The sequence below is a fragment of the Calonectris borealis genome, chromosome 5, assembly GCF_964195595.1.
Source record: "Calonectris borealis chromosome 5, bCalBor7.hap1.2, whole genome shotgun sequence".
Lineage (NCBI taxonomy): Eukaryota > Metazoa > Chordata > Aves > Procellariiformes > Procellariidae > Calonectris > Calonectris borealis.
In genome coordinates, this window is record NC_134316.1 from 14,037,171 (window position 1) to 14,056,732 (window position 19,562).

Genomic DNA, 19,562 nt, shown 5'->3' on the forward strand with positions numbered 1-19,562 from the left:
ATAACCATACCAGTAAATCCTACATTTTATTACTTCTAATATTAGTAGTACAAATAAATCAACACTTTGACAGTGCTTCATGATAGTTCTATTGCAGTTTCAGTAAACCTAAGGCAGTTTATTGCTTTAAAGTCACCATTTTACTTCATGGTACTTCTCTTTGTGATTAGTCATTTTCACCCTGCAAAAACTTGCAAGATGAAAACAACACTGCCTATGAGCTTAGAAGGTTATTCAGAATTTTGTCTATTCTAATCAATTTCTCAATTCTAAGATTCTTTATATAATGCTGGGAACACACTAGGCAATTAACAGAATACAAAAAAATGACTTTTTTTAAAGTGAGATCAAATTCAACCTTCATGTATGTTGACACAAGAGCACTGAAGTTAGTACCAAAATAAAATTGACTGCATGTGCATTGTAGAGGATGTTAAAAACAAAAACAACTCAGTAAATCAGCAAACCTAAGTAGATGTTTGCTTTCTTGTGGCAACAGCACAATTCACAATACAGGAGAATGTAAGGGGGGAGAAAAAAGCAAGACTTTTGGTAATGTATTTTTATCTTAAATTATATTTTCTTCTTACTGGACAAAAAGGACTTGCTGACAATATCATTAATATATAGTCCATACTGCGAAGACAACATTCCATTATAGAAAATTATTTCATCAAAGTATCTTCCAGCACAGAGTGTAGTTCTGCAATGCAAAGCAACCAATTATCATTAATAACTTGAATAGTCAGTTAAGAGTGGAACTGTGATGGCCATACTCTTAAGTATTCTACCCTATCCACAAGAAAAGAAATCAGGAAAATTTTAATATTAAACTGCTTTTGAAAATAAGTTTCTCTGCTTTAATGAGTTTTAATGATCATTTCAAGCTTCACAGTATTAAAAAAGGGTTAATTGTGTCTTGGAGGGCTTTTAATATGAGGAAGCTAATGAATGAATCAAGATGAAAGGAAAAACAGGTGGTGCATGCTTCAGATATTTTTCTGTCATGTTTTAGTGATTAAGTACGAAAACTCAATTTTCACAAGAACGATGAAGTAAAGCAAGTTCAACAGCACTTCTGAGTTCCTGCTTGATTAAAAAAAAAAGCTGTATAAATGGAAAAAGTGCACCTCTAAAGCTGCACATTTCCCGCCATTATGTGAAACGGAACAAACGACCAACTCCTGTGGGTGAGACCACTGACCATGCACAAGGGACAAGTTACCGAATACCACATTTCTCTCCACTGTTACGCTTTCCATCAGCTCTTTTTGCTCAGGTAATGGTGGTGCTGCAATGCCTTCTGGAATTAGAGCCACATGGGCAAGGCAGTCTTGACTGAGGAAATTCACTTAGTTTATTGCCAATTAACGTAAATTTTAATAAACTTTCAAGTATTGAGGAAAAAAGACCAAGAGTTAAACAAGCACTTAGGGGAGCACCTTCCCTCCCCAGGCCCCACTTCAGTCCAGCACTTCTCCTCCCCTGCTCCTACCCCAGCTTCCCCTGTTTTCACTGGGCATTACGCTCGGTCCCTTCCACATCCCTTTGGCGAAACGACAGCCATCGCAGGAGGCTGGGGTCAGGGCCTAGAGGTTTCTCGTTGCCTCTCCTTGCATCTTACTCTTTTCATCCCCTGCTCTTTGCTTCTTACTGCTTCTCTGCTCCTTCTCTCCAGATGTATATCTCTTCCCCTGTCTCCTCCCATCGCCTTCTGTGTGTCCTCACACACATCCTCATGTTTCCTCATGTGTGTCCTTGTGTCCTCTGCCCTCAGCAGCTGCTCCTTTTCTTCAATATGCGTGAACAGAGGTACCACATGCTTCTCTGAAGTTCTGGCCCACAATGAGTTGTTTTCACCCATTTCAGAACAAGCTGAAACCAGCTGTAGCAGCACAGGGCAGCTCACAACTTCCTCCCACAGAGGAGAACCCTGCAGCTCCTGCTACCAAACCCCACAGTTTATGCCCAATACAAGCAGTCAGTTCAGACAGAAAGTTAGGACAGACCTCCATCAAGATACAGTGCAATGCAAATTCTCTGGAGCCCACAAATGTGCTTTTAAATAATGCTGAGAGGTGCCACTTCTGCTGTGGCTTCACAGCTTAATGCATAGAGAAGTCAAACAAAGCAGCAGAAGAGGATGGCAGACGGTGTCCTGCCCTGCAGTGGCAATGCTCTGCAAGCTTCATCCGGGCGCATTCAATCCTAGGTATGGTTCCATATGACCTGCCTGGGATTTTCCTTCAACTCTCACATCTGCTGAATTTAGCTCAGTGTAACTTTGATACATTACTGTGTGCCCTGCTGCAAGGAGGGTACTGTGCAGTGCATCCCCAGAACAATTTCAGAGTTTTAAGCTTCAATATTCATCTTCCACAGGAAAAGGGAAGCTCTACTTGCTATTTGCAAGAAGTGGTATTTGATATTTACAGCTAACTCTTCAGCGATCACTTAAGAGATGCAGCCATGCCCACAGAAAGTCATATAAAGGTGAGCCACTGCATATCAAGAAACAGAAATGGGTGCAGAACCCAAACCAAGGCAATTAAAGGACAAGCTATGCACCTTCTGTACAAATAAGAAATGATGAAAAGGTGGGAGCTATGAATGCTCAGCTGTAACAGAATGTGTCTGTCCCAAGTTACAAACACTGTTCTGTCTCTGGAAGTGACAGAGATGTTAACCATGTTACGCCCACAAATGGAGAACCTACTGTATTTTGTTACCAAGGAAAGATGCTTCAAATCCCATCAAAGGATCATCACAAAGTCACCATCAAGTCTGCATTTTCTTAGAGAGTCTCTTAAGTAGTTTCCCATTTCTGTGGTATGGCATTTCTACTGCTTAATCATAATAAGGGGAAAATGTGGCTAGAGGGAGAGTTCCAACATACTCCATCCAAAGCTTCAGATGAATGTCTACTCAGTAGCTGGTGCTCAGTCTGCACAGGCAGCCGCTGTCATTAAAAAAAGGAGGAAGGAGGTTGCAAAGGGACGAGTCCTTTGCATGTGAGTTTGCCTCTCTCTGCCAAACACTCAGGTGCCAGTTTAACAGATTCTCCAGGATGAAAGGCATTTCAGGGTTTTTCTTTCAACTGAGACAGTCAAGTGCTTCAAGAATAGCTTGTGTGGAAATTATTTTTTTCTAGTCTTTCTTTCTTCACTTTTTCCATATGCTGGATATGCTGGCTCAAACCAGGATGGAACAACAAACCTGAACTACTGCATGGGCGTAGCAGAGTTGATGAAATAACCCACATCCTCAAAGAACATCCAACATGATGCCTGAACCCAGAAGCATGTTCTCTAAATTACCAAGGTAAATAATAAACAAACAGACACTAATCAACTGGTTTGGAGTATAGCAATTCTGCAAGGAATATAGAACTAGGTTACAATATAGTCACCAGACTTCAGCCTCAAAAGAAAATTTTTTCAGGGCCTGGTACAAACCAGGGAACAAGAGAGGCCCCTAGGAATTAGGACCATTAAAGCCTTCTTATTTCAAGTGAGTGAAGTTGTTGATCATGCCTTCTCTGCCAAAAAGTAACATGAATTACAGACTCTTACAGAAGAGGATCCCAAACTCATTCTTCTGCATGGCATCTACATATGAGCTCAGAAAAAGGATTTGTATCCAAGAACAGCCTAAGGCTGAAGGCAAAGGCCGCAACACTATAATTTAAAAAGTCACGGTTGTAACAACTATGGCTTTCATTTCAAAGTAAGTGTTTTTAAGAAATTAAGTATCTTAGAACTATTTAGAAAGTTGTATTTTGAATACCAAAGGCTGCTAACTTTAAGCATACCTAATAATAAATACCTTTAAAATAAAGATTTATAAAATAAACTCATAGATCTACATGGAATAAAGGCTTACATATTTAGTACATAATAAATTACTCGAGCAGGGGGAACAGTTTAATAAAAAATACACAGGCTTAGATATATATCTTCCTTCACAGGCATTTAAACAAGTGTATCAAGTATTATAGGACTAGACACTACCATGCATCTGTCTGAGAGGAGGACAGATTTATATTCAATTATTTTTACCAAGAGATCAACTGTCTTAAGTTGTTGCTTGACTTCAAAACTCAGATCTTACAGACACTCAGTATTATTTCTAGATGAAATACTAAATTCTCATTAAACCTGAGGTTGTTCTTTTATCTTGTGATGTCAGATGTGACTTTAATTGCTCAGTTAAAAAGTTAAAAGCACACATTTCAGCCTGCTACTCTGAAAATACTGCTTATTGCCATACATTCAAGCAATGTTTTACATTATAAACGGTAATCAGTCCATCAGTCCCTTTACAAAGAATCCTGAAAACAATGAAATACGCAACTGTTATTAGGAAAAAGGCACATATTACTGCATTATCTCCCCTAAATCTACAATTATAAACTAATGAATTCTTCAATATTTGAAAGAAATAAACAGCCAAGACTCAAAGCTTTGAAATTAGCTAGTTATTTTCAAATATTTTCTGAAATGCCTTTCTGCATTAAGGTATCATGAACACTTTAATTGCATTTTTTCCAATTTTATTACAATTGGCTTTAATGTGTCAAGCTGGTTCATATTTCACTACTTGTTCTTACTCTTCTGTACTTCACTATTTATAACATTGCCTTTCCATTTCTTTTCCATCAACTGCTTCCATTTCATTTCCTCTTACATTATAGAAAGTATGGTGATTACATAGTTATCTGCTAGGATTAATATATGGGGCCAAAATGGCAGGTACAAACAGCCAAGTGACAAAATTATACTAGAGATTTCTTTACAAAAGCAATTTTCTTTTTACTTTCTCCGAGGCATGTTGTAATTCAATTGCTCTTTCACATTCTTCATAATATTTGGAAATAAAGACTTTAGAAGTTGCTTGCTTTCCTGTATAGCTTATGAACATTGTGAAAATACTGTAACCAGCATTTTAGGTAATATAACCAGACCTCCTCACCCTCAAGATCAAAAGTTCACAAATCATGTAAGAAACCAAACAATATTAGAGATGAGATTTATTATAGATGATATGTTTCTAGATCCTATTTTCTGACTGAAAGCTTTCAGGAAAATAGCCCCTGAAAATAAAGTACTTTGGGTTCAAGATGATAAAAACTCTCTTGGTAAATCACAAAAGAAAGCAGGAGAGGGTAAGCATTTGATACTCAAGTAAATAGCAGCCACAGAGGAATGTTCAGGGGTCTGCTAGGCTATCAACCGGCTCACAGGACACAGAATAAAGGCTTTTATCTTACTGACCATCCAAACTAGGCATTCATTCCTAGGAAAAAAGTCACAGCAACATAAGCAGAGTAACAAAAGTAATGTGAGAACTTGTCTGGCATATGAAGACCAATAAATTAGGAATTGAGCACATCTCTTCCATTGTCATTCTATGATTATCTATAACGCGCTTGTCTCCAAGCAAATTGGATTGCAGAAAAGAAAACGTAGCAGCCTTAATTTTAGAAAGAGAAAGGTGCATCTATTCAAACAGACAGTCACTAATTGCACAGTGAACCCAAGAACAATGATTCAATTGTGATAAATTAGAGGTTGGAAGCAAGTATCAGGAATTAAGTTGTACGCATTTTGAATTTGCATGCATAAAGGAACTACAGCAGAGCCAATCAGGAATGCTAAACAAGAAATTAATTTCTGGAGCACGCATAACAAAATTTAAAACTTTTTTAATGGATCGATTCAAGTTAATTTCAACACAACATCCATACTAAAATAAGAGAGCTCTTCCCCCTCCACTTAACCACGTTGTGCCATTCTTCTGTAATTACCAACTTTGTCTATCAATGGCTCCTACTACATGAACGACAGCAAGAAATCGTTTCCAACTTCTCAATTAATCTAAATACAAAGATGGCATTTAAGAAACAGCCCTGCTCAAGGATGATGTGGGATAGTATTGCATTACAGGAAGCATGACGAATTACTATCCTTCGACTAGAACATATGCTGCTCCCTTCCAAAGCGTGCTCAGGTTGCTCCACAGATTTGTGAAGTTGAAGAGACATGACCCTCTCCTTTCCCTTTGTGGAATAACATTGCTTCCTGTTGTGTCTCAAGGAGAAAAAAAAATGATTTTTTTTTTCTTTTTTTTTTAACTGCAGAACTGAATTTGTCTCTGAAATTTGAACATGTTGTGTCTGCTAACATGCATAGATTCAAGAGAATGGTATTCCCTGAACCATACTGCTTTTCTGACCTCATCAATATCTAAATACCGTAATTTCTAATAAATACAGCCCCACACTATCTACAGAAAATCATGTCTTTTCTAGTTTGCAAAGCAGACTCAGAACTGTAGTTTAAAAGGTTCTTTGAAAGTCAATGGGCCAGAGGGCAGAAGTAGTCCCACGGAAAAATTACAAAAAGGTATTTGCTGCTGCTGCTTCCTCAGATTCCCCACTTCTATGAGGTGCAGCTTTGGGCAGGATTGCAAGAGTTAAAAGTGCCCCTTGGGTATCTCTAATCAAAAGCAGTAAGGATAAGAAGTCACTCACATGCACAGGTACATTCTTTTGTTTATAGAATTGAGGCAAGAGAAAGCCAGGAAAAAAGCAACAAATGGCTGAAAAGCAATAAATAGCCAAGCATTAGAGTTGGTAGGTGTGCCTAAGCCTCTCCAAGCCACTGTGTGGTTGAAAAAAATTTGATCTTGAATGGACGTGTAATGTAATATGTATAAATTCCTAGAGTAACTACAGCAAGATTTAGAAGTTTCATTGTTGTTTCAATTAGTGTCTTTTTAAAATAGTGAGCTAAATATTATAGTTTTAGTAGAAGCTAAACTTTGTTGAAAGGAGAATTACAAAATGGATCACTGTCTTTGCACTCTTTTGTCTAAACATGTAGTTAAACTATGTAAAAAATAAGAGCTAAGGACCAGGAAAAACTACGAGCTAAGGTCTAGCTTAGCGTTCTAGCTTCATACAACTGTGAAGGATGTAAATAGATGTTCAGATTGTTATATAGACTATGACTGATGACATTTTGGGCATACCAGCTTGATTTGTAAACCAAGTGTCCCAAAAAAGGAGTTTTCAGCAGGATTCTGTAAAGCTAGATAAAGCTAACACATATTCAGATGTGTTGAACACTTGCTCCAGGAATGTTTAAAAGTGTGCTAGGGAAAATATTTTAAATTACATCCATCTTCCAACCTAGACACGGTGCAAGAAGTATGTATCAAGGCTGACATTTGAGCAAGCTCTTACAGATTTCCACTAGGTTTCTTCTTGCAGCAGACGTAACTCAAAACACTATTATCTTACTCATCCAAAGCATAGGACTAGTGACTGATAAAAAAGAGTCAACTTTATTATTGCTTTAATATCTGGCTAAGAGTTTGTATTTGGATAATTTATTACTAGACCACCTTCACCACTGTAGAAACAAGGAGAATGGAAAGTAGCAAAATATAATAAATTCAATTAGCTGAGACAGCGAGCATAAGGTCTCACTTCATTTTTTTTTTCCACCAAAAATTTTAATATTAAAATGTTTCAAGTACATTTATCAAACCAATGAGGTGGAAAATCTTCTCTTTTACAAAAAAAAAAAGAACAGAACATTAGATCTTAAGACACCTTCTATTTTGTAGGGGGCTTTATTCAGGCAGAAGCATTTTAAGTTATAATACTAGTAGCATACTGCTAACCAAGTCAGAAGTACTACTAGAAACTATGAAAACTGATTTGCAAATATATCAACAAGCTTTAATCCTGGTGAATCCAGCAAAGGCTGAGTTAAGTACAAGCACTACATTTAGCTTCAGGAGGCAGCATTAACACACTAAGCATGCCTATGAAATACATTTCCAATTATTTGGTGTGCTTTATTTTAATCTTCCCTCCCAGAGAAACTCAGCAGCCCTCTCCCCAAGGAAGGCTCCATAATTGTTAATTGTGAAGCTTCATTCGGGTGGTTTTGCCATTAACAGGAAAATAAAAACCTAATCAAAAGTGTACTTTGAGCTGCCAGCATCCTATAAAATGATTTTAAGAAAACACTAATAGACTAAGATAAAACATTGACATTTTCAGCTGGCAAAGGGAGAGACAAGAGAAGTAAAATAGAGTTCTGTAAAAAGAAAACAAAAACCCCACACCACCATGGCAAGAGCTATCCATCTGATTATAAACAATAAGGGAATGTTCTTGGTAAAGCTTTAATAATGAGAGTTACTACACTTAACCTAAGCTTGTTTGTTGGCCATCTACTCTTGGAAATACACCTAACGATTCCATACTGCAAAAGCTAAATTGTAGTCAATCAAAACTGAAAACATAAATAATTTTAAAGTATACAAATCGGCTGGGTTTTTGCCAATATAAATAATTAAAGTAGCCTCCATGGGAGCCTTTCAAGTCAAAACTGGCAAACAGAACTCTTAAGAAACATGTAAATTATAAAAAAAGGGGTAATGGTAAGAGACTGAATAAGATTGATATAAACATTTCATAGACATTTCTATTAGAGAATTTGTAAATTATATATTGCCATTCTACCAAAAGCTAAAGTTTTACCCCATGTTCTATATTTTTCTCAGGACATACTAATCTCACCTGCAAATAACTTTTTTTCCATGTCCTTGATTCGGAAATGGAAAAAGTAAAGAAAGCATTGACACTAGTGAATTCCTATTTATTGGATGTTAGTCATGTCTGGAATTACAGAAAGATAGACAAGATGGATAGCTGGGACAAGACATTATTTCCATTTGGTGGTTTTCAATATTCTTCCCCTGTTAATTATATACAGTTTCTGGACAAACAAACTCAATCCTCCAGCATTTCACAACCCTCTCAGAGGGAGGCCTTCACTTTCAGTTGTTTGGATAGCACATATGCACACATTTCGTGTCCGGATGAAATGTTGCTAAACATTGACAAGTAATGCATGCATGGATGTTGCAACATGAAATATCAGAATATTAATAACATATTTAATGGCTCGATTAAAGTAAATAAATGCTAGAGTATTACATAATTATTCAGAAGGCCCTGCTGCCTTTATAAACTGAAGCTACAGATTAGAATTAGTTTGTTTATAAAGGATGTTTACCTAAAATTAACATCTCTGTGTTAAGAACTGAAATAAAACTGTCTAAGTATGAACAGGATGAAATCTTGGCCTGCCAGGTCATTTACGTGAAAACACAGTTAAAAATTTCAAAGTTATTCAATAGCAGCTATATTTGAGTGCTTTCATGACACAGAAACTCACTGTAAAATTTTCTCTTTATTATGGCACATCCGTAGCTGTGCCTGTTGAGCTGAAGTTGTGCTAGATTTGTAGTGAACTATTTCCATTCAACACCTGGGCTTCACAAAAATAACAAAGCTGAACAGGCACTTTCTCTCAGCCTATTTGCACAGAATAACATAAGCACTGGCTATGTAATAATCTACTTCTTCATGACACCTAGCTTCTGAGTCACATATACACATGAAATAAAAAGTATATCATGAGAAATTCTCCTCTTGGGCGGCAAATCAATTCAATATACACATTATTGTTATTTTGCCATATAGATAAAATACTACGAAAATCAGTTACTACCTTATTATTGCTAAGATAGGCAAAATACTTAGGTGTGGAAGATACACCTAATACAACAATCAAAAAAAAATCTACTTCTTTTATTTGACAGAATGGTAACTTAGAGGGTTTTGTTATATTTAACAAATCAATGAAAAAATTAAGGAGACCTTAAATTGTGCTGCTACAGTCCATTATGAAGTGCAATTATGAGAAGGTAAAATTATTTCAGTGCAAGTCCTCAGAGAGGCCATTAAGATGCCATTAAAAGACCATTATAATGTTTAACTTCAACAGTAAAGCTACTTCATTACAAATCTTACCATCATTTTAAAGACAGGAACGCAATTCTCACCAAAAAGAGGTATTCTAATTCAAAATAACAACATCATCCTCATTTTGGCTTTTTTATTTGCACTTTTAAAGTTTGTTAACCTTCTGCTTGCTTCTTTAAGAATTAAGATCCAAGTGGTTCAATTTCCAGATGTGTTGGCACTTACAAGAGTTATTAATGCCAATGGAAGCAGAGGGTAGGGGATTAATAAACTTTAAGCTTTAGATTGAGTTTGAAAATTTGGATTTTAATCTCTCAATGTTATAGCATCTACTATAACTTACTCTCCTAACTGAGGGAATATTAACACCACTATTAATTTCTGACTAAGCAATTAGCAGTTTTATACATATACTGCATAAGTATGCAGTTAAGAACAATTAGACAACATATTTACGACCACCTGATAAGTATTTGGGTCTGGAAAAATATTGCAAAATGACTTTTATATTCATTAAATACACAGTGATTCTTCACCTTTAGGCACTGAAAATAGCTTCTCTTTTCAGTCTAGAGATTCTCTAACCTTTGCTTAACTTTCCACCAGCAAGGTAATTTCCCTCAAAATCAGAAGTCATCCCTGCAAAAAGTTGGGGTTATTTCAGATGCACTAAGGCTAATCTAGCAGTTATTCTAATGTGGCCCTGCCACAGTGAAGCGACTGATGAATAGTTTCAAAGACAGGAGACGTGTCAGAGAGAGCTGTCTGGGCCTCAGCGTGTTGTGACACCGCAGCGCACACGATGCTTACAGAGCGGCATCCTCTCTCCATGCACCAGCACAGCCACGTAACAGCATGAGTGATCTGCGGCTGAACACAGACCAGATACGGCTTTGTACAGACGAGCAGGGCAGAATCCGACATAGGCACCACTCGGCAGAAGGGTTCAGGGGAACAATAACCAGACATTTTGTTACTAAATACGGTTTTAAAAGGGTACTGTTAGAGAATGTGCTATTAAGCGGTGATAATCAACAGTATCTCAAAAAAAAGCAATACTAAAATGGGTTTCAATCTGTTTCAGTTTCCAGAACTGAAAGAAACCCCCAGTGGGGACACAGACTACGCAGCTACCTTAAACCGACTGTCAAATAACATGCTTTTCTTAATCACTTTTTATGGATCCCTTAGAAGTAATCTGTGTTCCCAAGGATCCAGTAATCACAGGCTTAAGACATTACTACTACCTATTAAATGATATTTTTAGAGTATCATTACATTATTGAAGTATGATTGCTTCTATGCAAGTTTCGGCCGACCATTTGTTATAGAGGTACTTCAGCATCGAACCTCTCACCCAAAATAAATGAAAATTGATTAACTTCAACAGTAGTTGATTTTTCAACTCTGATAATTAAAGCCTGAAGGTGGGAGGGGGGTGAGACTTGGAATTGGTGCATCTTGCTTGAGGAATAAATTATTCCATACCATTTAGAAGTAAAAAATTTTTCCCCACCCAACTCAAAATGCATGTTTCAGAGTCAAAGAACCAAACATCTATATACACACACTGTTTAAACAATACCTGGAGTAACTAGAACCACTTACACAATTAAAATCAATTATGAGTTTGAATAGTGACAACAGTATTATAAAATAGCATAGACAGCGATCTAGATTCTACAAATGAAGGAATATCCCATAACGTGTTGCACATGCCTGATGTTAAATATCACATTAAAGGGCAAGATAAAGCTGCATTCTATTTTTTTTAAGTGTCATAATATTTTAAGGATCAATATCTGCTTTAATTCTTAAGATCTTTCATCACTATTTAAACAAAAAGCTTTTAAATTTTAGATAGTCTTTTTAAAGACATGTTTCTAAAATGAAACTTCAGAGCATTTTTAAATGCTGCAGTACTCCCATACTCACTTGAAAATAAAAACAATCTACAATGCCTTGTTTGAGGGGGTTTTGGGTGGTTTGGGTTTTTTTTAATGGGTTTCATAACACAATCATGGATCATCTGACTTCAGTTCATTGTTTTGTAGCATTTCCAGTGAACGCCTAGTCAGGATATGGCACCAAGCTTTGAGTTTTAGGGGCACAAAGTTTACTCATGTACAGTGCGTGTGGCAGAGAAGTTTGTTTTTTAAACAGGGCTGAGGGCTACAAGTTTTGAATATGCATTTATTTTTATTATCACAGTCGAATCATAGAATAGTTTGGGTTGGAAGGGACCTTTAAAGGTCATCTAGTCCAACTCCCCCCTGCCGTGGGCAGGGACATCTTCAACTAGATCAGGTTGCTCAGAGCCCCGTCCAACCTGGCCTTGAATGTTTCCAGGGATGGGGCATCTACCACCTCTCTGGGCAACCTGTGCCAGTGTTTCAGCACCCTCATTGTAAAAAATTTCCTCCTTATATCTAGTCTAAATCTACCATCTTTTAATTTAAAACCATTCCTCCTTGTCCTGTCACAACAGGCCTTGCTAAAAAGTTTGTCGCCATCTCTCTTATAAGCCCCCTTTAAGTACTGATAGGCTGCAATAGGCAAAGCCTTCTCTTCTCCAGGCTGAACAACTGCAACTCTCTCAGCCTTTCCTCCGTTCCATCCCCCTGGTCATTTTTGTGGCCTCCTCTGGACCCGCTCCAACAAGTCCATGTCTTTCTTGCGCTGAGGACCCTAGGGCTGGTCACAGCACTGCAGGTGGGGTCTCACCAGAGCAGAGCAGAGGGGCAGAATCCCCTCCCTTGACCTGCTGGCCACGCTTCTTTTGATGCAGCCCCGGATACGGTTGGCCTTCTGGGCTGCGAGCGCACATTGCCAGCTCATGTCCAGCTTTTCATCCACCATTACCCCCAAGTCCTTCTCGGCAGGGCTGCTCTTAATCCCTTCATCCCCCAGCCTGTATTGATACCAGGGGTTGCCCTGGCCCAGGTGCAGGACCTTGCACTTGCCCTTGTTGAACCTCATGAGGTTCACACAGGCCCACTTCTCGAGCTTGTCCAGGTCCCTCTGGATGGCATCCCGTCCCTCAGGCGTGCCGACCACACCACTCAGCTTGGTCTCATCTGCAAACTTGCTGAGGGTGCACTCAAGCCCACTGTCTATGTCATTGACGAAGATATTAAACTGTACTGGTCCCAGTACAGACCCCTGCAGGACACCACTGCTGAGTTAATAGGAGCCAACAGGGAAAGACCAATGAAATACCTGAAAGGAATTAAGGGGTGTTCCTCTAGGGAGGTGACACAGCCAACAGCCCGGCTGAAGTGCCTCTACACCAATGCACACAGCATGGGCACAACAGGAGGAGTTGGAAGCCACCATGCTGCTAGAAAGCTATGACCTAGTTGCCATTACTGAAACTTGGTCGGGCAAATCCCACACATTTAAAAAGTGACAAAATCAGTTTCAACAAATTAAATACAGTAGGAGCTATATATCTTACTTGTTTAATGAACAGTACTAGCAGCACAGGTTCCACCTAAAATAAAAAAATATTAAAACAAGCTCAGTAAGATGATCTTGCTGTTTAAAAATACTTCCAGGGAAGTGGGCAACGAAGAGAAGCACTGACACAATTCAGTGTTCCTTAGACATCATCTGAATTTCTCTACAGGAATGACTGCCATCCCAGGCAGGGATATAAACTAAAAATTGAGGAGGCATGTTGAACAACCAGAAAACTATCAAATTTTATCATCTATTTAAACTATAATCAAGGTGGGCAGGTACACTGAGTGTTGTGAAAAAGCAGCTTAGTTTCTGGTAATACGTATTAGAGCTTTAATTCATATGTTGGTTACAACTTATGGTATAAATCTGTTTAAAACACAATCACTGTGCAGTTGCTAGAATTTTTTATTGGTTACCTTTCTTTACAGCATTAAAGATGAGAGGGAACTGACATGTTTATTTTCATTACTTTTATGTATTTTTTCTTACATTGCCAAGCAAAATCTTCACAGTTCTAGTTTCCTTCCTTGAAACCAAAACATCATTATTAACAAAATTCTCCTGAAACCATTTTGTCTTGCCTGCTCATTTAAAAACTTCAGGGAAATTACACCAACAGACTTTCAAAACACATTGATTCCTTCTGCAAAAGCACATATTTGTTTGTTAGAATGTTTTATATTGCATGTATCATTTTAAAAGACACTAGAAAATTGCAGCCGTTTGCAGCATAAATTCTTCACATAATGAGATCAAGATCTCCAAACACACTGATCCTTCTTTTGACTTTTATTTTGGCAGACAGCTAGAGTTTTCCCAGTTCTTCTTTGTTCTTAAAAAGGAGAGATTCCAAAAGAATGGAGATGCAATAGAGGTAAGAGCAGCGTCCTTTCCTCTGTTCCAAGATTTGGGAAAATACTTTTCATTGATACCAGACCAAGCTAAATATAGCCCGGTTGGCTAAGAGCCCTTTCAAGGTCAGCAAGACACTTGCGGCGCAGCAGTGTACCTGGCAGCAAATACCCTTGGACAGAGATGCCAGCTCTCAGTCCGGTTCAGCAGCCGCCGTACTTCGTAGCTCCCTCCACTGCTGGTTTCAGCATAAACTCTGCAGTACCAAGACCTCAAGTGAAGCCAAGTGAATTGGTCACACTAAGCACAGCACTTGCTCGTCTCCCTAAAAGGCAGGGAAGCTGCAACCTCTGAAAACTATACTAATCTAGACACATTGGGAACTGCAAAAAGAACATATATTAAGGATCCATGTTATCATGGATTTGAAGATATTTGATTTTGGCTACATATTTTAATATCCAGATGAATAATTAGTTCAGGACTGCCCACCACAGCTTGTAGTAGCATTTTACTGAAGCTCTATTACAGAATTAGAAAGAAGCTGGAGTGATCTTTACCTTCAGAGGAAAAAATATCAGAGCCACCTGGCAGCAGAGCAACTTTAACAGCTTGATTATTTTCCACAGAAATAGACTTATCCTGCAGGAGTTCAGAACCAGGGTTGAAGAGAAAAGATGGCTGCAAGCTCACTGTTTGATTAAGTTCTTGCAGTGAAGGTCTTGAAGTAAGAGCAGATTTTTTCATTTCTCAGAGTGGAATACAGTTTGAGAAATACAATGAGCAGATTGATTATTTAAGTGACACTGAGGATAAGACTAAACTTTAGTTGTAGCAGAGAGAACTTTATACTAGAATCAGTTTAGCCAGAACAACAAGAGACCACAGAAAGAGGTAATTTATTTTGATAGCTTATTTAAAATTATACTGGATATTTTTAAACTGCTCTGAAGGCTACAGGGATAAACTTTGGTTGAGGTCTTTTCAAGATTTTTCTCCATAAGATGTTATTTAGCAGGATGAATGTACAACATAGGAGCCTCCACTTGTTCAAGTTATACCATGGTCACCCAGATTGAGAATATTTCCTATTTTTCTTGTGGAAAACATCCTGCTTTATAACAATTGTTTGTACCATTACTGAGCTATTTTGATTTTTACATGTCTCTAAGAACTGGGGAAAGTAATGGGGAAAATATACAGGAAGTTTATGGTCCAAGTGACAAAGGTCTCTGCGTACAAGGTTTGGTCTCCTGCTTCCCCTGGAACAAGCTGCTCTGTATGTTGTGAATATTATGCCTTCTAACACACACATTGAATTGTTGCATGTGAATTGGAAGTGTGTACTTCCTATATAAATTAAAGAGCCTCCAGAAAACAACTCCGAGCACAAAGCTGCCTTCCATAATCCTTGCTGATAATTCCTCTTAGGGAGATCAGCACAAGGTCCAAATCTCTCTGCTACAGGAATTCCTGCTTAGGTGGGTCTCCGCTGGATGGCTGAAGGCAGATTTTATCCAGAATGAAGTCTGTGAAAAATACTGTTAAATCCTGGAAGCTGAAGAACAGCACAGAATGAATAACATGGTGAGATACAAGTGATTATTATATTAAGGATGTTTGCATTTCCTGGCCATTCACAAGGAGTGCCTCTAGTATTTGGAAGTGTAGGAGGCAGATGCCCCAAAGACCTCGCAATTTTTCAAAGGTTCACATTTGGCTCCCAGGAAATTCAGTGCCTCCTATAAGATCTGCTGACTCAAAGCAAACAGTGTGCACCACAGATGGGAATGGCTGTCTTCCACAGGGCCTAGGTTTTCTTCAACGTGTGCAGCAGCGCACACAAGAGGTATTCCCTCAGCATATTCCTGACATTTAAATGTAGTAGAGACAATCCTGCTCTGCAGTGGCTATCTAGGAAACAAGCCAGTTGTAAAACAACTGGCCCATTTTTTAAAATTTTTTTTGCAATTTCCCTCCAAACACACACCACAACTCAGTTTTCTTCACCCAGTGCAGCTGTCACCATAACTATTCCTTGGCCCACTGGTGGGGCACTGCACAGTTGCAGGGCTGGTAAACATGCCAAGAAGCTTACTGTGACCGACAGAAGTCTCACCTTCCCTTCCAGCTTCCCCCATGTTACAGACAAAAATATTTCGCTTCTGCATTTATCTCCAGTCTGCTGGGGCCATTGCACTGATTCCTGCTCTTCACATCCGTGTGTCTCTACACAAAAGAGAGGGGTACAGTTTTGGTTTGTTTCCCTAGTTGGTAAAGCCCCCACCAACATCACACCATCTCAGGTTAACTGAGACTTGACTAATTCACAGTAATTTTAGCGCAGATGTACAGCATCGGCTGTGTCATCCCATTTTCTTTTTAAGTATATTCACTTTTCAAGTGAAGTGATTACAGCAGTTCCTCTTCTCCAAGCAATTTACACAACGTCAACATGCATCATTAGAATACTCAGTTGTTTTTTTTTTTTTTTGAGGGAACTCAAGTATCTACATATTAACAGCTTTACATAAAACAAAACTGATTAGCTTTTGTTATTTCTCCTTTGCATATCTATGCAATCCATTAGACAGAAAGGGGTCTGGCATTCATATGACAAATAAAAGAAGATTGCAAATATGTTTAATATTCTTCTTTATAATATAGTTTGGTTCCTGTAACATCATTTAGATTGCCCTACAGAGTTTCTGTACTTTGTACTTTATAACATTTAATCTCTCTCCTGCGAAATCTTGAAGAACAGCCTATTACGTAAGTCAACCCAACAGTAAGTTACTGACAATGATTTCATGAAGGCCTTTATCCCAAAGGGCATTGGTAGGTAATCTGCAAACCTAATGTACGTCTAGTCAGCAGAGAGGGTCTTCTGTGTTCGCACGTTCCTATAATGTAGTACAGTGACATAGCCAACCTGAAGTTGAACAACAGATCTTCGACTGTATTTTTCATCAATACAAAGCAGAACAGTTTGCATCAAATTTTAAGATTCAAAAAATAACCTTGAAAGAACAGCTAGCTATTTCTTTCACATCCTCCAAAAGACTTTGGTAAATAGCCTTTTCTTTATTAATACATTAGGGGGCTGTTTACTTTAATAATAGATTCAACAACATTAAACACAGCCTCAATATTAATTTTAAAAAAACACATGATTTTTTTCTTAAAGCTGATAAGCATCTAAAAACTGTGTATTTACCTTACCTGGCTATCACATGGTGAGAAAAATGACAGCAATTTAAGATACAAGATGCTGTGCCTTAAAGAGGGATTATCATGACTGTAGTTCAAATGTTTCAAAGCTATTTTCCATATGTAACTAATTTTTAAAATTTAAACTAGTAGTACAGCTCAAGTGAGAAGTCCTGCTATAAAAGTGTGGGTGAAAGCATCTATAAATACTCAGAATTGTACAAGTTAAAAAGCATCTACTATTTTACTCTATAGTAATAGTTTAGAAATTAAGTAAAAAGCTTGAATAATTGTTGTGGTTTTGTCATATTAAGGAGGCAGTATTACTAACTTTCATTTTACAGCTGGTATAAGAGCATACCTTTGAAGCTGGAAATGAAAATAATAATACTCCATACAAAAAATCTAGGACCAGGTTAAAAACAAGCTTTCTGCTGTTTGGACATTGACATGAAACCATGAAGCAGTGGCAATATAGAGTTATCAAGGAGCAGATATGAACATACTGATACTTACAAACATTGCCTGGCATTTACATAGGACCCGATTAAGTTATTTTTAACTATATAAGCAAATGTAATATTTAGATATTTGTAAAATTACAGACCACTGCCCCTCCCACACATTTTTTTTCCTAAAGCCTGATGAACTTCATTTGAGCAAGCAATAATGCATAATAATTTTATTCTATCAGTACGGGCTGCCTCTGACCACATTCGTGTAGTGCCAACCTACACGATCTTCACATCGGTGCAGAGGTGTTAACCTCACCCCAGAGGAATAACTACCTAGCTCATGAGGGCATCACACCAACCCTGCTCTGCAGCTTCTAGCACCCAAGTTGGCTTGATTGCTCTATGCAGCACTGAAACATGCACATAAACCCAAAGTAACTCCCATCATAGGTCCCAGAGTGCTCGACTCCTTGGCACTACCACAATATAATCTCACGTCAAGTAGAATTTGGTTCAGCATTTCTCACTGCTCTATGACACACGTAGAGGACGTGTTACTTCACTACTGTAAGTATTCGATTGGATTTACTTCACTATCACTGTAGAACTACAGAATGAATAATTTAAAAATTAAAAGTTAATGTAAATATTTTGGGTTTGGGTTACTTGAAAATTCTAGTAGCATTACAGGCTTGTGCATATTAACAAAAATTTAAGGAGGAGATTAGTGACCAGTTTTGAACATATTTTTCAGGAGTATTTAATTCCTATTTAAGCACATAAAAATGCACAATTTCTAAAATAAACAATCATAATGTCAGCAGCTGCATATCACATTTTTTGATAAACCAGGCTCTGTACTGGCATACCCAAAAGCAGATTTCTCATCAGTTCTTACAAAGAAAAGAGAAGGGTCTTTCATGTATAGTGGTGGGAAAAAAATTAAGCAGTAAGTGTTATTTTGCTTCAACCCATTTGACATAGCAGACATACGGGTGAAAACTTTTTGACATTCAGAACATTACCGTTCAGTTAGAATGGGTCTATGATGTTCTCCAAATACTTAAGATCAAAACCTGTTAGTTGTGAAAAGCTTGCTTTCTCCAAGTCATTCTATAACTGAAAAATTATTATTGGGAAGTTTCCCCAATGAAGTGCTTACCACTTCCAACACTATTTTTGCATAACATGTTGAAGACCCTTCCACAATCAGATTCATGTTACTATTTTGGCTTCCTATCACTCAGCTTCTTGTCCATCTGTGTTCCCATTGCTAAAATACTTTTACCACTCCAAACAATATTCATCACTTCCTTGGTTATGCCTTCATGTACCTGCAGATATCTCCACTCCCACTGTACAAAGCACAGATAATTAGTTTAATTAATCTTCATGACTGTTTCTAAAATTTAGTAGCTTTTCTTTCTGTTCTCTGAATGAGCTTTAAATTGATGTCTGAGAATTCAGATGTCTGTTTCGCATGTTGTAAGTGCTGTCACAAATTAAAAACTTATTGTAAAGCATTTAATGTACTTTACAGAAAAAGATTATTATGAAATATAAGTCATACATTATTATCAGGATTTCAGTGGATACCTCATTCACACAGGTGAATGAAGTATGCAGGCAAAGAGAATATCCAGCCTGTAAGTATGACTAATTGACAACATTTTCTGTTAATTTAAAGCTCTTTTTATATATATATAAAAATATATGTATATATTTTAATATAT

The 19,562-nt window shown here is 37.7% G+C and overlaps 1 protein-coding gene across 4 annotated transcripts in view; it reads right to left on the reverse strand.

The window, feature by feature from the left end:
* The window catches only part of WDR25 (WD repeat domain 25), a 71,282-nt gene that overhangs the window by 32,209 nt on the left and 19,511 nt on the right, over positions 1 to 19,562 (reverse strand). For 3 of the 4 annotated variants that reach the window (XM_075151086.1, XM_075151088.1, XM_075151087.1), the window contains exon 3: positions 13,305 to 13,340. The exons of the other annotated variant lie outside the window; for it this stretch is intronic. In XM_075151086.1, the coding sequence (XP_075007187.1) occupies positions 13,305 to 13,340 (36 nt within the window). The remainder of the gene's footprint in view (positions 1 to 13,304; positions 13,341 to 19,562) is intronic. 4 annotated transcript variants of the gene reach the window in all.